The sequence below is a fragment of the Salarias fasciatus genome, chromosome 6 (genome assembly GCF_902148845.1).
Source record: "Salarias fasciatus chromosome 6, fSalaFa1.1, whole genome shotgun sequence".
In the NCBI taxonomy this organism is placed as follows: Eukaryota; Metazoa; Chordata; class Actinopteri; order Blenniiformes; family Blenniidae; genus Salarias; species Salarias fasciatus.
Genome location: NC_043750.1, coordinates 30531822 through 30550279, shown reverse-complemented (window position 1 = coordinate 30550279; position 18458 = coordinate 30531822). Strand labels below are relative to the sequence as shown.

At 41.6% G+C, this 18458-nt stretch overlaps 1 protein-coding gene across 2 annotated transcripts in view; it reads left to right on the top strand.

Moving 5' to 3' along the window:
- The window catches only part of LOC115389686 (protein ALP1-like), a 55092-nt gene extending 37071 nt beyond the window's left edge, over positions 1-18021 (top strand). Inside the window, exons 3-6 of one of the 2 annotated variants that reach the window (XR_003931615.1) lie at positions 14258-14563; positions 14655-14766; positions 15568-15623; positions 16360-18021. Coding sequence is in view for 1 of the 2 variants with exons in the window: in XM_030093219.1 (XP_029949079.1) it covers positions 14258-14563; positions 14655-14762; positions 15568-15623; positions 16360-16455 (566 nt within the window). In the remaining variant the exon portion in view is untranslated. The remainder of the gene's footprint in view (positions 1-14257; positions 14564-14654; positions 14767-15567; positions 15624-16359) is intronic. The other variant, XM_030093219.1, reaches the window with a different exon arrangement.
- The last annotated feature ends 437 nt before the right edge of the window (positions 18022-18458 follow it).

Genomic DNA, 18458 nt, shown 5'->3' with positions numbered 1-18458 from the left:
TTTGATGAAGTCAATTAACATTATTATATGAGATTATTTTACATTGAGCAAAAAGTTTAGTTTGAGACTTGTATAACATAGCCATTAAAGAACTGGGGGGGGGGGGGGGGGGGGATAGTTTGAGCAACAGGTCACTACTGCCAGCCCAGCCCAGATTAATGGCTGTGCAAGAGAGAGAGAGGTCTTTTGTGCTCATCATTGCAAAACAAACCTGTTGTCACTGTTATTTTATTGGATGATTATGTAAATATGACATGGCTGTAACCGTTTACCGTTTAGTGAAGAATCCAGAGGGTCTTGATCCTTCAGAATACAAGTAACCCAAATATCATGTCTCTCTCTCTCTCTCTCTCTCTCTCTCTCTCTCTCTCTCTCTCTCTCTCTCTCTCTCACGGTTCTTGTAAACAAAGAAAGTAAATACTACAAGATTAATTGTTATTGACTTATTCTCATAAAAAAGGGTATGTACGCTTATGCATGTATGTGCTGAACACACATGCATGCACACACGCACACATACATACTCATCTCTCCCCATATTTTTTGTGTTTCAGGCAGGATCGACTGAAGAGGCGGCTGACGCTGACTTACCGCAGCTCACTTTCCACTGCCCTGCCGGTTCACCACTGGATTTGTTGGACAGGTGGCATCCTGTGACAGTTCCACGCTGGAATTCACTGAGATCCTGAGAGCGGCCCATTCTTTCAGAAATTCTGCATGTCAAAAAGAAGAACACCTGACTGGGTCTGCAAAGCTGGGCAGCAGTTTCAAACTTGACCAACCTACCTTTAACACACTGAATAAATATGTGTGCCTCCTGTACGGCCAGTCCTCTGCCAAAAATGTAAATGATGCACGATACAAATCTTTTCTGTATGGCCTCGTCAGCCTGGCCAGAACTCTCCATTCCCCCAGCAACTGATGCCCTGTACCGACACTGCAGGAGAGCAAACTACCAAGCAGTGATTATGAAACATTGTCTGACTGGTAGAGTGGGTGGCAATGGGTGGTACGTTGATAATGGGAGTTTTCAGTGACATGGAGGACTACAAATCCTGCTCCTGACAGTGTTTTGCAGGTAGTTCCACTGTAGTTGCAATACAACTAAATGTGAAACTGAAAGATGTTCTTGTATGTCTGCAAGACTGTCTTCTATAGATTTATGTTGGTGCCAAGCAAGCGAGAATGTTTCAGAAGAAACAGGACAGGGATGATGACATTGATGAAAATGATATTGATGAGTAATATACACACCATGTCACCATATACAGTTTTTCTTTTTTCTTTCTTTTTTTCTATATTTGTACGTGTATTAATCTATATTTTCATATTCAGAGACACTGTCGTACTTGAATAAATGTTTTATACCATACTTGTGAATGACTCTGACCTTTTGTGCATTTATTTTTTTGTCTTATTCCATTTTTGCCATCATTCCGATTTAGGAGCTCATGGTCGCAATTCGGTTGATTTTCAGCCAATTATGGCCATGGTGTGCATTTTTTATTTTATATCTTTCATTACACAGTAGGTTGTGATGTTTTTAATATATGACACATAATCTTTTAGCTAAATTTACCATATATTTTATTGCTGGGTGCAAATCACTTAAGTTGAAGCGTTTCCTTCAAGAAATTAGCTACATTTCTCACTCTGAATTCACCTATGTGTACACTAAGGCACCAATACGTGTTTCAAACGTTTGGTAGATGTGTTTATGACACTTGATAAAGATTTTATGTTGCCAGAGTTAACACAGTACTTAAAACAAGCAAAAACAGCAGTACCAGATTTTCGTTTTTCGGGTGTTCTCTTAAAGACATTCCTGGCTGGTGACAAAGTTTGGACAAATATTCTGAGTAGAACTTTTAACCCAGAGTCTAGAAAGGTATTGTCTTTGAAAAAATGCACTGAACACATAGATCCAGCGTAGTGGAGCGAAATTTACTTTCTAGGCACTTTTTCCATGGTCCCAATACAGCCTAATGGCCTGACCTTGTCGTGGTCATGCTGCCTCATATTTTCCATCACGTTGCGGTACGCCGTTATCACGTCCGATGTTTTCACGTTGTAATCAAACCCACCGCCTCCACAGCCTCCTCCCAGCCAGCCACCCAGCCACCAGGAGCAGCCATCTCCAAGAATGCATCCACTGCTTCCTCAGTCACAACACTCTTTCCTCTCCTGTATGGAAAGTCTCAGCAGAACAGAAGAACAGAGAATCGCCACACGTCATCATCATAGAAAAAACAATTTTCTCGCTAAAATCTGAGTTTCGTCACTCCTGTGTGTGTGTGTGTGTGTGTGTGTGTGTGTGTGTGTGTGTGTCTGCACTTCCTGCTGCTGACAGAGCTTCTCCCTCCTGGTTGGCTGGTGCAGTGCAGCTGGCCGTGAGGATCGAGGTTGTGGATCAGAGCGGCGAGTGCCTGCACAGGACTTTATAACAAAACAAACACTCAAGAGAGAGAAACATATTAGTATATTATCATATTTGTCTATCAAACAATGCGACTGGTGGACCTTCGTCTCCATTCTCTCACTAGTGCTGATATTTTCTCTGGATTGTTTCCTGTTCATGGTCCTTGACTCCTCAGCAGTCTGATAAGAACCACTGAAAGAACTGCTTTCTTCAGTTCACTTTGGAGGGTTTAAAATAGTGTGAAAATGGATGGGTTTTTTTCATGTTGTGATCCCAATAAGTTCAACTCCATGTTCAGTTTGTTTAAAAAAAACAGACACTATGCGGGTTAACAGTTTTGTCAAAAAAAAAAAAAAAAAAAAAGACTCTCTCAGGTTGTCTTTTCTCTTTAACATAATCATGAATAATCAACCTGAGAGTTTGCCCTCAGGGAACCATCCTCAAACCTGTCAATGGCTCAAGCAGTGACCTCTGACCCTGCACGCAGCTGGCAGTCTTGGAGAAATCAGTTTTCTCTCAAACAGGCCTGAATCACATGCTTTACAGCATTTTCCAGGAAAAGGCTCACAGGTGGAACTTCTGGCCTCTGCCCACCTACTGAAGATGGAAAAAAGAAATTTATTTTGACAAATTTCCAGAGGTGGAGGTTTCTAAAAATTTAGCACTGAAGTACAAATACTGCTACACTGGTTAATGCGCTATTACACGTAAAAGTACTGGTGTCAGAAAATACTTAGGAGTACAAAGCATGTCTCTAGACAAACTGTTCAGAGTATTATTACTTATTATTCCACATCAGGCACTTTCATCCAGACCCCTCATGTCAATTTTAAGTTTTCATTTGGTTCTTTAATTTGTTTAATGACAAATATTTAACAGATGTTTTTCTGATACACATTACATTGCGGCTGACCTTGCACGTCGTCCCCAGAAAAGAGCTTCAAAATGCTGCTACGTGTCCTTTAACTGAGCATTTTATGCTGTGTGTGCGCATGCGTGCGTGTGTTCCATTACTAAAACCTTTATAAAGCCGTCAATACGGTGTCTCAAATTAACTGGTTTCCTTGCTAATTGGTGACTGACTTCCTTTAGCACTTCCTGCTGCTGCTGCTAGTAGCAGCAGATGTTGAAATCAGACTCATAAAAGGTCGGACACGGCTTTTTGTCTGGTTTTTAACATCTATCAGCAACAAGGGACGTGAAAGAAACCCAGTCGCCAGTTAACAGGGAATCAGTTCTTCCAAAACACCGGCTCCTCTCCGGTTTCGCGACACTCCTCCTCCGCTAGTTAGCTGCTGCATTCAGGTGACTGGAGCAAGCGGCGGAAAACTGAAATTCCGTCATTCACATGAAGGCAGCGGAGACAGCTGGACTCAGGAGACATGTGAAGGAAGCGTGGACAGTTGCACAAAGGAACAGCTGAGAACCGGCTCTCGTTGTTCACTTGAAAGAGCCGTTCAAACGAACGACTCGTTCATTGAACGTCGCAGCACTACGAGGGTAGCACATGTGTTTCCTCCCGGTTCCATAGCTGCAGCGCACCAGCCTAATTTACCGGTATTTTTTTCAACGTGACAAATACAATGTGTGCCGTGACTGCGTGTCAACACACCGAAATGCGTGACACTTCAGAGCCCTGCTGCTGCATTGTGTTGTCAGACATGAGAACGTCCACGGTCCGCATTTATAACAGCGCTCACAGACGTCTGCAGCTTTTTGCGTAGTTTAATTAGGCGGAGCGTACCAGCGTATTTTAATGTCAAATTGCGTACCTGCTACGCAAAATGCGTACAGGTTGGCAGGTCTGTAAACCTCATATATCCTTGTTCAGGTATGTCATCGATCCATGAATCTCTTGTAAAATATGAATCTATACATGAAAGAAAGAGAAATAAGCAAAGAAACCAACAAGGAAGTTGAGGTTCCCCATTTTTACTTCGCAAAATCTGTAAATACCTTGTTAATAAGTCTTTTTGATGGCTAAAGGCAAGGCTGCTTTCTCGATAGCAAATACATCAGACAGGTGCAGAATTGATCTTAGGTGGTTCTTAAATTTTTATATTGCTTTTTTAATCTTGAAATTTGCAATAATGTCTATTTGTTATTTTGATCTCAAACTGAGATTATTCATTATTATCCACATTATTTTAAAGGACACAAGGAGCTATACTTGTTAGAATAGCCGAAAAATATGCCTACTATAAATAGACATGCAGCATTAAAAAATATGTCGGTCCGATATCACTTCTCAAACCTTCCTTATGTGCGTAATTTTTTTTATTTTTTATTATTATTTCTCCTTAGAAGTAATCTGTGTAAATATGCAGATTCAAGCAGTGGTGGACCGTCAGGGCCTGCAAAGCCCTCTCCGCTGGCCTAAAAGGTATCTGAATTACAGACTGATGTAAATTATATTTTGTCCATGTATACTTACGAAATGATTCCAAACGGTATGTTCTGGTTCCTTTCATAGTTCTCCCTTGGGTGCGCTGCTTCCAGACATGTTTTTTTCATATTAAACCATTTAACCAATCAGATTTCAGGCATCATCTGTTGCTAGGGTAAAAGGAAATCTGCCTGAGGCCTTCGCTATCCGTTCTGATAGCCCAGTAAAGTAAAGTGAAGCGTCAAGCAGACAGTTGCTTCAACCAATCAGAATTCGAGATGGCGACTCAGCAACTTCTAGCAGGCATACACTGACAACAGCAGATCCAGGCCCTCTGATTTACATTCACCAAGAGATACAGTAGGTGGCGGAATGCACCTAAGTTGTTGGTCGCCACCCGCAATTATTCCAAAGAAGAAGAAGAAGAAGCAGAAGAAGACCTGAAGAGAATTAAAACTTATGCCAGAAATACCACAGGGCAAGCTGGACTTTCAGCCCTGGCTTTGATGGCAATGGAGAAGGATCTGCTGATGGAACTGAAACACACGGATAATCTATATGACAGAGCAATTGAACTCTTTTTGAGGAAGGAAAGGAGGATGGATTTTGTTTACAAATAATCGGGATTTTGGTGAGTAAAATGTTCCTCTTTTCCTAAATAATATTGCTGTTTTATTAAGTTGATGCTTATTGTATGTGCACAGATGTAGTAGGAGAATTGTGCACTTCAGCAAAGGCATTTATTCTGGCTGCACAAGTATCTATCTGCTGTGCAACAACCCTTTATGTGCATATCTGTTTAATAAGATATTTTTTTATAGACATAAAATAGTTATTGAGGGGTGGATTGGTTCAGGCGGATCTGTTCTGAAGGCCTTAGTGTGAAATGCACGGTCCGCCACTGCATTCCAGTGTAGAAATTATATGGGTGACATTTGACATTAATTTACATTACCTTTCTTGTACAGGTGGAGCAAACACACCAGCCGCCAGATGCATCCCAGCAAACTTCCCAGACTCCAAAGCTGCTTCTGGCGAGTCGCAGCCTGGAGAGTGGAGAAGACAAGTGGAGAGACACAACAACCTCCAGGACCCAGAGAGACTCTCAGAGTCGGAGCATATCAAGCAGCCCGGGCCACATGAGATGACTTTATGGAGTTTTTCCACACACCGCAAAGACTTGTGCCATGCCAGGAGGGAATTTTGGAGGGGTTGTATTGATGAAAGAATTAAGAATCAAATGAAAATATTGATAATCAGGTTTTTTTTATTGTCAATACTTTGTCTTGCTCTGTAGAGTAATTTAATTTGGAAATGTTTTTCTGTTTAGTAGTGATTAGTTAATTTCTTAAATCTGAGGAATAGAAAGTCAATGTATTGTTTTCTGGAATTATTTATTTATTACAGCACTTGGTTTTTTTATGTTGGTAGTATAAACCTGACATCTTTAAGGAGAATGTTATCAAAGTCATTACATCTGTCCTTTAAAAAATCTACTTTTCATTCTAAACAAAATCTAGAATTAATTTGCTATGTATAAATAACCAAAAGAGGCCATTCATTATTGAACACCAGCAAAATGAAATTGAACAGTGAGATTTGCAAGTTATTAATGAAAATCAAATTGTGACAAATGAGAACTCAAACAAAATCAATGTTATAACAATTTGCAAATATCTACATGCTGCTGAAGTTATGATCGGTTCTTTGCAAATTCGTCAGTTTTCTGCTCCATTTCGTAGAGAACAGTGCTTATTTGAGTTTGCGCAGGGCTCATCTGCTGCAGGGATCATCGTGCTGGAGGATGTTCTCCCGTCTCTGCCATGCAGCCTCCATTACAGCCTCCCGCTCGGCCTCTTCCTGGGAGTGTGTGCAACAGGTGGTGGTGTGTGTGAGGCTTCAGCAGAAGATAGAAGTGGTTCTGATGTAGATGCAGGTGGGGATGGAGAGGCTCGTGGGAACTGCCAAATTCTTCTATGCTTATAGTGGAAAACTCCTGGCTGGCAGTTAGTGTCCTGCATGGCTCAATGAGGTGACTGATGGACCTTCACCAGGATCGGACTCATTAATGAGCTCCAACATAGGTAAACATCCATATAGACAATGTTTGCACTTGCTAAACTGAAAAACATGTTTCTATGTTATGTAAAATGTTAGAATAATTCTGGGTATGATTGTATGAGCATGTCAAAATAGTAATTATTGCAACATTCTTTTGGATTCTTCTCCAGCCAGCACTGTTTGCCTCATCCTGTTGAATAGTCATATTTGTGGCTATGGGACATTGTGTCATGTGTTTGTCTCGCCACTGCAACATTGCGTACAGGGCTGGTGGTGAACTTACGTCACAGTTCAGACTCAGAGACTCAGGCGTGGACAGAGACTCAGCAGATCAGCAGCTTTGAAGGAATAATTTACGAAGAACGAATCCAACACAGCAAACTCAGGGTCAAAACTCAAACTTGCTTGGGGCAGATACTAGATTTAAGGTACAAAAACTAATAGCGAACCAAGGACACTGGCAGATAACACTGACAAACACTACAAGAAAAAATTTACAGGCTAGGTGTTGAACTAACAGAAGACTGAGCAAAATCTAACCAGCACAAACACTACCTGGGTGTTAATGACAGGATGCAGAAGTACATCAGGAAAATGTGACAAAGGACTTCAGAGACCACCCAGCCAAAGAAAGGTCGCGCAGGACGAGGGTGACAGGTGAGGGAACATTCTTTAAAGAGGAGCTGCACAAACAAAATGGTATCATTTTGCTCACGGACACCTTGGCCAGCTGAAGTTTGTTTTCATGTGGAGTATGAACTAGCCTTCAGGATCCAGTCTTTTCTTTCAGTGTCTTGCAGGCCTCCCATCCTTCTCCTGTTCTTGTCTCTCCCTCGTTTCTTTGTGTGTCATTACTTCCACCTGTGGTCTGTCTGTCTGAAAATGTGGTTTTAAGCTTCCCATTAGCCAATCCCCTTCCAACTCCTTCCCTCCTGGGCGTATTTAGCCCAGGCGCCAACCTCCGCTCATAAAACATGTAGATAATGCTGAAGTGCAAAAAAGCTGTAATTCCAGAGGAATTCCAGCAGGGGGCGATGATGCTGGTTTCAAAAAGAGCCCCGGTGTCATTGGAACCCATTCAAAAATGCTGATTTTCAGAGTGCAAATAAACATATACAGCGCCCAGTTTCAGGACATATTTTGGTCTCTATCACTAGTTTCTATAACCGTGTTGGCTTCACCAGACTCACACACACACACACACACACACACACACTCACATAAATCATCTGTTGATTTTATATTACGAGTTAAAGTTTTGCATAAATCACCCTATCACAGCGCCTCCTCTGTCCACGTGATGCAGTCACGTGATGGGCTGGACCAATCACATTTACATCCGGTTTCAAATATTCAATGTGGAGACGTCCTGCTGGACTCGCTTGTCGTCTTCAGAACGGCGGTTGAGAACCAGTGTTAATTTTGTCAACGAAAACTTAAACGAAAACTATTCGTTGACGACCCTTTATTCCGTGACTAATTTGTGATGAGAACGTAAATTTAATAAGTAATGACAACAAAAACTAAAACAAAATCTCTGGACACCATGAACTGATGAGTAAAAATGTGACGAAAAAAACTGACGCTGGCCGTAGGACAAGCTGGGTTATTACAACCATCCTCACGCCAGGCTCACCGGCTCCGGTCCGGCTCCGGTCTGTCTCTGATACGGAGACGCAGCACCGCAGCAGCACTGTGTTTTGTTTTGTTTTTGTTGTGCTTCTCTTCTTCTTCTTCTGTGATGTTTTACGGCAGCTTGCATCCCGTTGGCTGCATTACCGCCACCTGCTGGTCATTATGATTGGAGCTTTTTTCTTGCAGGCTGTCATTTGTTGTAAGAATTTACAGAAAGAATCTGAATATATTAAATGCTTTTCCAACAAGCCATAGATTTTCATATTTATGACACAAGAGTTATATGATACATTCTAAATTTAAATATCTAAACATAATTAAAGATATGCTTATAGTGGAGTTTTTACAACCGTTACACATATTCTTTTGCACTTCTGCTACTGTGGTTTTATGTTGTGTTGTTTTTATGTGTATTTGTATGTTGATGGAGCACTGTGCCCAAGACAAATTCCCTACTGGGACAATAAATTATCTATATAATTTACTACAGTACAACAAAACTGTCAAATTTCATCAAGACTAAAATTAAGACTAAAACTAAAACTAATTTCCACAGACTAAATTTTAACTAAAACAAAACAAAACTAAAAAACTAAAATGTGACTTGAACTAAATTAAGTGTTTGGTGAGCGACGAAAACTAAAATGAAATGAAAAATTCATGTCAAAATTAACACTGTTGAGAACTCTATGGGTGACGTCACGAAAGGTCTGTCCATTTATTTACTGTCTATGATTTAGCCTCCTGTTTCCTGTCAGTTCTTGTCAGATCATTGCATGTCTGTACCCACCCTCATGTGCTCCCGGACTCCCTGTAGCCTCTTGTATCTCTGTTGTTGGAATCAAGATTTCAATAAACTTCTGGAAAGCCATCTTCTGTTTGAGTCTGTGTTTGGGTCCATCTCCAGTTCTGACAGTAACAAGATGGTGATTGAAGACAGCAGCCACAATAACTCCAGGCTATTTCATAATTCATCTTATTAATTATAATTATTAATGTTTTTTTTTTTGTTGTTAAGATTGTTTTCCAAATGTAGAGTTGCAATCTACATCTACAAGTCAAATTTGATTGGTATCTTGTCTCCTATTTTAACACAAAGCAACATTTCAATAATTTAGATTAGTGTAGTGTGTTCTATTTGTAATTTATTCTGTCAAATATCGATTTATTTAATTTAATTTAATTTTAATTTAAAGCTAGGGTCGGCAATCTTGGAAAACTAGCATGTAGCACAAATGTAGCATCTCCCCAAGGCTCCGCCCAGCTCCCACCCCATTGGAGGAGCTCCCGTTGGGAGCGAACGCACTGGATGCAGAAGCGCCGCACGCACGCGCACGGGAGCACCACTCGCACAGAGTTTGTGATCGCCTCCAATGTTATTAACCTTTCTGACTGCCCGCACACAACGTGCAAAGGAGCGCAGCGCGCCCGCTCCGCTTCGTTCTATTTTTCATGCGAGCCGCGAGCGCCGCGAGCTCCTTTGCAACGCACGCGCGCACTGAACCAGGACCAGTGCACGCCAATGAAATGTACGCGCAGGGGGCTGGTAGAACGGCGAAGGGATTTGATTGGTTCCTGAAGAGCGGTCCGCGCCTTACGATTGGTCGGAGTTTTTACTGTCCTTTGGCCGCTACAGTGGTCAGATTTTTTCTGCACTTTTTTGCTTCCACATAATGTATTGACTTCTCCCAGAGGGCAAGGAGCATTTCACTCAGTATGACAAAAAGTGCTTTTGGACAACATCGTCTACCCTAGCTTTAATGTAATTATTTATTCAGTGTTATAACAGCTGAATATGCATCATAAAGTTGTATAAAAAAGGATTTAAATTCTTTGACATATTTTAACACATTTTTAAAGAAAAAAAAAGTTACTTTGCATAGTAATTACTTTTAAAATGTTCTCATATACTCCGCTACCGACTTAGTTACTTTTTTTGGAAGTAACTATAACTAATTACTTGTTCAAATTAACTTGCCCAACACTGCAAATAATGACACTGACATTTGATCATATTTTTTTAATTATATAGTTAAATATACTCACATAATACCAAACTTAAGAAATTATTGGCAAGACAGTTGTTGGCTAAAAAAATGTATAACATTGGCAAGATTTTGTTTAAAGGTGTAATACAACATTTTGATTTCCGGGTGGATCACCTAAATAATTGGTGGGTCTGTTTGTCAATCATTCTGACGAGCTGGTTTCGTAAGGCGGTTCTACGTGCTTGCGCCCAATCAGCTTCTCCCTTTTGCGCATGCGCATTCAGAGTGTTTATGTAGCCGTGAGCTTCTGAGCTCGTACTTACCGATGGCGAGTCTGACATAATGAAACTGTAACTGTTTCGGAAAAAAAAGCTTTATTTATGAGCGAGGCGGATCGCAGAAACTGTAAACAGAGCCGTGCACGGCGGAGAAGAGGAGATCGCGCTCGTACACTTCCGCGTTTCCTGGGAGAAGCAGGAGAGCCGGGCGGATGGTCTGGCGCATGCGCGTTGTTCAAAAAGTGAGTAACAGACATGGGGATTCGTCTTTTCGAGAAAATCATTGTGTATTAGACCTTTAACTGACCTTTACCGCATTAAAATAATTAAAAAAAAGATAATCGTTACGTTAATAGTTTCTATTCTCCCAAATAAATGTCTTTCGGGCCATGAAAAATGTTTGAACATCTAAATGAAAAGAAAACAATAGAGAAAAAAAAATAAAATAAAATTCTGCTGTATTTATCGAAACTGTAATTTATGTTGCATTTTTAATGAATATAGTTCTTTTTGTAACCTGGCAGGAAATCTCTGCCAATCTATCAGGACCTTAGAAAATTACCACAAGCACTGTTCAATTAACAATAATTTGACCTTTAATAATAAACATAACTCAGAAGAAGCACATAAAAAGGGAGTAACAGTGGGAAGTAACCACTACGCCGCACTGGATTCTCAACACTCCCCACTGCAGTGACCCCACCACACACTGCACAGGACTAAACTTACAGCTGAAGGCACGCCACTCAGAACAGACACGCTGTCACCCTGTACAGGAGGCATCACTACGAAGGACCACAATCACCACAAACCTGGCAGGGACTGCAGGTCTTTCTTGAGGACGGAGCTAACCCGACCGCTTTACTCCTCGGCATGCAATAGTCACAATGAATAAATACAGTGAAGTCTTTGAAGCTGGGGCAGACGATGTTGTCCAAAAGCACTTTTTGTCATACTGAGTGAAATGCTCCTTGCCCCCTGGGAGGAGTCAATACATTATGTGTACGGAAAAAGGTGCGGAAAAAATCTGACAACTGTAGCGGCCAAAGGACAGTAAAAACTCCGACCAATCATATCGCGCGGACCGCTCTTAAGAAACCAATCAAATCCCTTCCCCGTTCTACCAGCCCCCTGCGCGTACATTTCAATGGCGTGCACTGGCCCTGGTTCAGTGCGCGTGCATGTTGCCAAGGCGCTCTCGGCACTCGTGGCTCACGTGAAAAATAGAATGAAGCGGAGCGGGCGTGGTGCGCTCCTTTGCGCGTTGTGTGCGGCCAGTCAGAAAGGTTAATAACATTGGAGGCAATCACAAACTCCGTGCGTGTGGCGCTTCCGCGTCCAGTGTGTTTGCTCCCAACGGGAGCTCCTCCAATGGGGTGGGAGCTTGGCGGAGCCTTGGGGAGATGCTACATTCGTGCTACATGCTAGTTTTCCAAGATCGTCGACCCTAGCTTTAAAAGGGGTTTGGCGCTGTACCTAACTTGCCCTGTGGGTGAACCTATTGCATTTGGACCAAAAACCCTGACAGACTGCCAATCAAAGTACAGCAACATTGAACGTGAGATGCTCGCAGTAGTATATGGAATGCAGAGGTACCATATTTATACTACGGAAAGTCATTCACTGTGATAACAGATCACAAACCACTTGTCACCATCTGCTCCAAACTATTACATGCAGCACCGTCCCGTCTCCAGCGTATGTTGATAAAGACTCAAGGGTACAACTCTGAACTCAAGCACAGACCCGGAGCAGAAATGGTTCTGGCAGACACCCTCAGTCAACTCCCAAACCCTGAAAACAATGGTTTCATCAAGGTGGATGAGAGGACAGATGGATATATCTATGTCTGTATAAAAACACTTAAATATTTATTAATTTTGTGAAAGAAAAGATCAACCTAAAGAGTGCTTAAAGGTGACAGACCCCTGGTGTAGGACATTTTACAACTCTTCAGAGTAAATATCTTACATATCACACCTTTAAATGTGTTCTGTTGAGCAACCTGCATCATGCATGAGCTGATGGCAGCAACAGATTGGATGGAGACAAGTTTGAACAGGAATTTGATCCGGCTCACTCACTCTAACAGACGCTTTGAGGCCTTTGGCATAACTGAGAGCTGCTCAGTTGTTCGTGGGATTTTTAAATTCATGCTCAGACACGTCTGCAGGAATTCCCCCAAATAGAGAAAACCAGTGGCGGCTTTTCTTGTTTGTGCCGCTCAGAATTTAACAGATGTTCTCCAACAGTGTGAATATTTACTAATATTTACTGCACCATCATCTGCATGAATGGAGAAGCTTTTCTTCCATACAGACACTGAGTGGACCTGTACCATAACGAACAGAGAAAAGGAGCTGACAGGTTCACATCCCGCTTTTCTCTGTGTGGATGTTGTTTTATAAAAAAATATAATACCCACTCGTGGCCTGACAAGGAAACCATGTTTTCAGGATTTCTGGTGTGTCCTCCTGTATAGCTATAGTACAATAGGAATAGTTCTGAAACAAAAACATGACATGCAGCTTCCAGTCGATCATTGTTGTGTAAACTGTCAAGGTCAGAGGAAGGACTGAAATGAAGGCGGGGATCGCAGGAACAGGGAAAGCCGGTACTGACGCTAACATCCACAATGAACCAGCGACCACACAAGAGGAGATGGGTATAAACAGGGAAGACACAGGTGTAGCACATAAGGGTGAGAGAAACAAAAGGTGAGGCAGACACAGACAGCAGGTGGGGCTGATGACACACACAGGGAAAGAAGTGAACACAGAGGAGGATGGGAGACCCAGCCAGGGGGGTTGGACCCACTGGGTCCTGGCAGTAAATAGGAGGTCTCCCAATAGATGTGCTGGGAAGTACTTTATAGTAGTTTAAAATATTTTAATATTTATGCCAAGTTTGAAAAAGCTGTGATCTTACTGGATTACAGAGAATCAAACTGAGGTTGAAATTAGCATATTGCTGCCATATTTACAGGACAGAGAAAACTGCAAGTGAAAAAACAAATCTTTAAGAAAAAACACCAAAAAAGTTGTAAGATTCTAAAAAACAAAAAAAAAGTTTGTTTTTTTTAATTAGACTTAGATTGAAGTTATCTAATGATGACTGATAAGGATTCCACTTCCGCCATACCAGCTTTATCCATTTTAGCTTCATATCAGCACTTCAAAAGCGCCAAATTACTGAATTAGAAAATTCTATTGGAACAAAAAAGTTTTTACGGATATTTATAAGTCATAAGTATTTTTAACGTTGGAAAACTCCTTAATGCACCTTTAAAGGTTTAAGAAGAAATAAGATAAACAAGCATTTGTGTGACACGGTCCTGTAACTCAAGCTGTCCTCCAGCTGAGAGGTAATGTGTGTCACCGTGGCTCGATTAGAGGAAAGAGTATCATTATGACACACTGTCATTATTCTCACGGTATCGTTATTTCATCGTTTACTGACTGTGATGTGATTCTGTGTCGTTGCTCTACAGACGCTGTACAGATTCCTAATGTCAGCATATTGAACAACAGCTCTGAGAGCTGCTCTCTGAGCTGCTCTGTGGACTCAGCTCAGGAGGACACCACGGTCCTGTGGTCCAAAGACCAGGAGATCCTGAAGAAGAACCGCTCTGCTGCTTCTCTGTCTCTGACTTTATGGTACTGGCAGGACCTGGACTCTCCTCTTCATTGTGTGGCTGAAAACCCTGCAGAGAATAAAACAGTGTCAGTTGATGTGAGGACGTTCTGTCAACTGAAACAGAGAGGGAACCCCGACAGCTCCACAGACTCCAGGCATCGTGAGTGACCTCTGATCCCGACCTGGAACATAATAACTCATATTTTCAAAGCTTGTTCACTGAATGTGGTGTTTATGTGTCGTTTTAACAGATTTGATCCTCATCATCATTCCCACAGTGTGTGGTCTCATCTTGTTGTTAGTCTCTGTTTATTTCATCTGGAGGTTTTGTCACCAAAAGAAGTCGAGACAAACAGAAGGCAGGTACTCTTGACTTTTTTCTTCATCACAAAACTCACTGACAGATCTGTATTAACTTTAGATGTTTTCCATTATTGACACATTGATACAACTGTCTTCAATAGCTGGACTTTTTGCTCATCAGGAACTCAATCATTTAAGTTTGCAGCAGTTCTCTCTGTTTGCCTCTTCATCAACAAAAGTCAAGCTCAACATAATAATTTGATCTTCTGATTTGCCGCTGGCTCTTTTGCGACTGGAGTCGTTTTCAGTCATAACAAAAAACAGGACGGACTGGTGACACGATATAGCTCATAGCATTTGGTTTCTTTGGTGCTTTCCAGAGTTGAATAATGTGAAACATAAAACCAGTCACATGCTAAAAGGCTGAACTGAGAGTGCTGACCTGCGCAGACACAAAAAAACTCTCAGATGAACAAACTTGTGGCAAACATGATACTTCTTACCATTAATGTCTACCACCTCCTCTCTGTACAGCTCTCATTTCTGTACACTGGTTTCTACTTTAACATTATTTATATATAAAATACAGGAAGCCACTCTGAGGTGGTGGGGATGATTTACAAGCAGATGAAATGTTCAGAGCGTGTAGCTGCTGCAGGAAACGACATGAATCAGACAGGAAGTGAACCAGATTGTTGAAGTTTTATTCCCTGAGAGTCATCATCTGGTTTCAGATTAGCTGCTAATTCACCAGCTTCACCTGCTGCAGACTTCAACTCCAGCAGTCACATTTCATACTGAGAACCTTTATTTACAGACTGCAGTGAACACTGAACTCTCATCTTTTACTGTCGCCTCCAGTTTATACAGAAGTAGAGTACGCTGACGTCCAGATCCGTGACAACGGACACACTGAGGTGGGGATTTCTCCAATGTCTTCAGATGAATGTGTAACTGTGGTCATTACCTTGTAAATATGTAACTAAGAGACTGATACCTCCGTCTAGAGCTGCTCTGTTTATTTTCACTCCACCTAGAAAGTCAACAGAAAGACATCTGCTGAGCATGTTCTCTCTCTCTCTCTCTCTCTCTCTCCCTCTCTCTCGCTCTCTCTCTCTCTCTCTCTCTTTCTCCCTCTCTCTCGCTCTCTCTCTCTCTCTCACACACACACACACACACACACATGCTTGTATTTCTATCCTCGTGTGGACCTTCCATTGACTCCCATTCATGTCTAACTCCTAACCCTGACCCTTACCCAAACCCTAACCCACACCAAAACAAAGCGTAGCCCTAAAGAAATGTTTTTGCACTTTTACTTTTTTCATTAACAACAACATGGTCAAGAAAACACTGTTTCCCCTCATGGGGACCCAAAAAATGTCCCCACGAGGCACATCGTGCCAGGTTTTCCTATCCTTGTGGGGACATTTGGTCCCCACAAGCATAGAAAAACCCGTACACGTACACACACACACACACACACACACACACACACACACACACACACACACACACACACACACACACACACACACATACACACACACATACACACAGGCACACAATGCTACCGTTTTACCAAAGCAAACTCAAGTTGTCTGTTTTAATTTAATTCCTCCTCCTCCTCCTCCTTCTCCTCTTCCTCCTCAGATCTCACGAGGACCATCAGAATCTGAACGCCCAACTCTGACCACCGTTTATGATGAGCTGACCTTCAGTCGCACAGACTCTGCTGAACATGTATGATGTTAAACTGACAAAGGATCCAAACACTGGACAGTGGCCACGGTTACATGGTGTTTTTAATTTACAATAACTTTATTCCTAATGAAATAATTCTGAATTGCAATTATTGGCTTCATGTTTACATGGGAAAAACAAAGGATTAAATCCACTTTCATACTGGGAGTTGCGAAGCATTCTGATTGGACAGAGGGCGGACATGACATACTTACCTCTACTGGAAGTAAAAAGACGACCGAAATGAAGTCATGTCTAATTTACATATTATTCCACTCCTGAATGGGTGTGTTGACATGGGACTTTTAATTCCTCTTTAAGTCTGAATAAAAGTCAATTTTGCTCTTAGATGACCATGTAAACACCTGAAATCTTTATTTGCAATTAGGTTTAATTCATAACTTCATTCCAGTCTTTCTGCACATGCTCATTCCTTCGTAATGATGCAATATTCCAAGATGGCGGACCGCAGCAACTCCGACTCATATGGAGACGATATATTTACCAGGAGCCTTCAAAGAATTGAATATGGGCTCCATGCACAACTCAATCACTTCCTGAACTTCAGGAGGCTCCTTGTTTCCTGTCTTTCATTACAGGACGAGCTAATTACTACAGGTGTGTCTGGCCATTTACTGAGGCCAAACACACCTGCAGTAATCAGTTCAGCCCCCCCACCCCCCGCCTGCTCCGCTATTGAATGTGGACCTTTTCAAAGCTGCAGCATCAAAGTTAATCGAGTTAATCGAGACAGAAAGAGAGAAAAATCTCCGGCACTGTCATCTGTTTACTTCCGGTGGACGTAAATACATCACGGCCTTCCCCTGTCCAGTCAAAACGCTTCACAAGCCCCCGGCATGAGAATGGATTTAATCCTTTGTTTTTCCCATGTCAACACAAAGCTAATAAATGTAATTCGGAATTACAATGTCCGCCTCCTGTCCAATCAGAACGCTTTGCAGCCCCCAGTGTTAAAGTGGATTTTAGCCTTCGATTTTCCCGTGTAAACATGAAGCTCAAATATAATTCTGAACTGCTTCGCTCAGAATAAACAAATTCCAAATTAAAATCACCCATGTAACCACACTGCATGCAACATTTCCAATGAGAATAAACCAGCCGGTTTATTCATAACTAAGCTTAATTTCAGAATCAAACTTCATTCCGATTAAATATGTCAGGTGGTTCTATGGTCATTTCAAAACATAATTAACTTTTATTAAAGAGGAAATAGAAGTCCTTTGTAACCGCCCTCAGTGTGAGGTGACCAATAACCTCAACTGTAATAATCTCAGTCAAACATTTTGCTTTCATGGATGAATGTTATATGGATGTAAAAATGACTCAGTATTGTAGGTTTTGTATGCATAATTTCAATGTCGTGATTTGAGAACGCTGTTCATTTTTCCAGGTTTTAATGATCAATAGATTTAACCATTGACTTAGATATATTAAAGGTGCATTAAGGAGTTTTACAACCTTAAAAATACTTATTTTCCACCATAAATATGTTACACATTTTAAATGATGTGTACAATGTGCCCTGACATATTCATTACAAGTACCTCTAACAGCGCTAAATTGTCACTTGAAAGTTGCAGTGCCGGTCCGGCACCAGAATTTTTTGGGGGAGAATTTGAAAGGAATGACGTAATGCGCACTCCGGCTGGTTAGGTTTCATTATGTCCGCCATTACTCCGCCAGATGCTTAGTGAGCAACAACTGAGCAGGAGCTTCCAGAAAGTAAGAAAAGACTGGCTTCTAGCACTGCCACAGCTCCAGGACAGACTCCACCAGGTAAAAGAAACTTAAATCTTACTTGAGCGCTTCTAAACGAGCGAAGACGGAGTTCCCCTCTTCCGTGCATATGAGCCACAGGGACGAGTTTTTCATTAAGCTGCATTACGCCCAAGGCCTGCAGGGGGCGCTGTTTTGCATAAAACGTGCAAACTCCTTAAGGCACCTTTAAAGTACTGCTTTAGGTCTGACAGGCTGAGCTCTGCTGATAA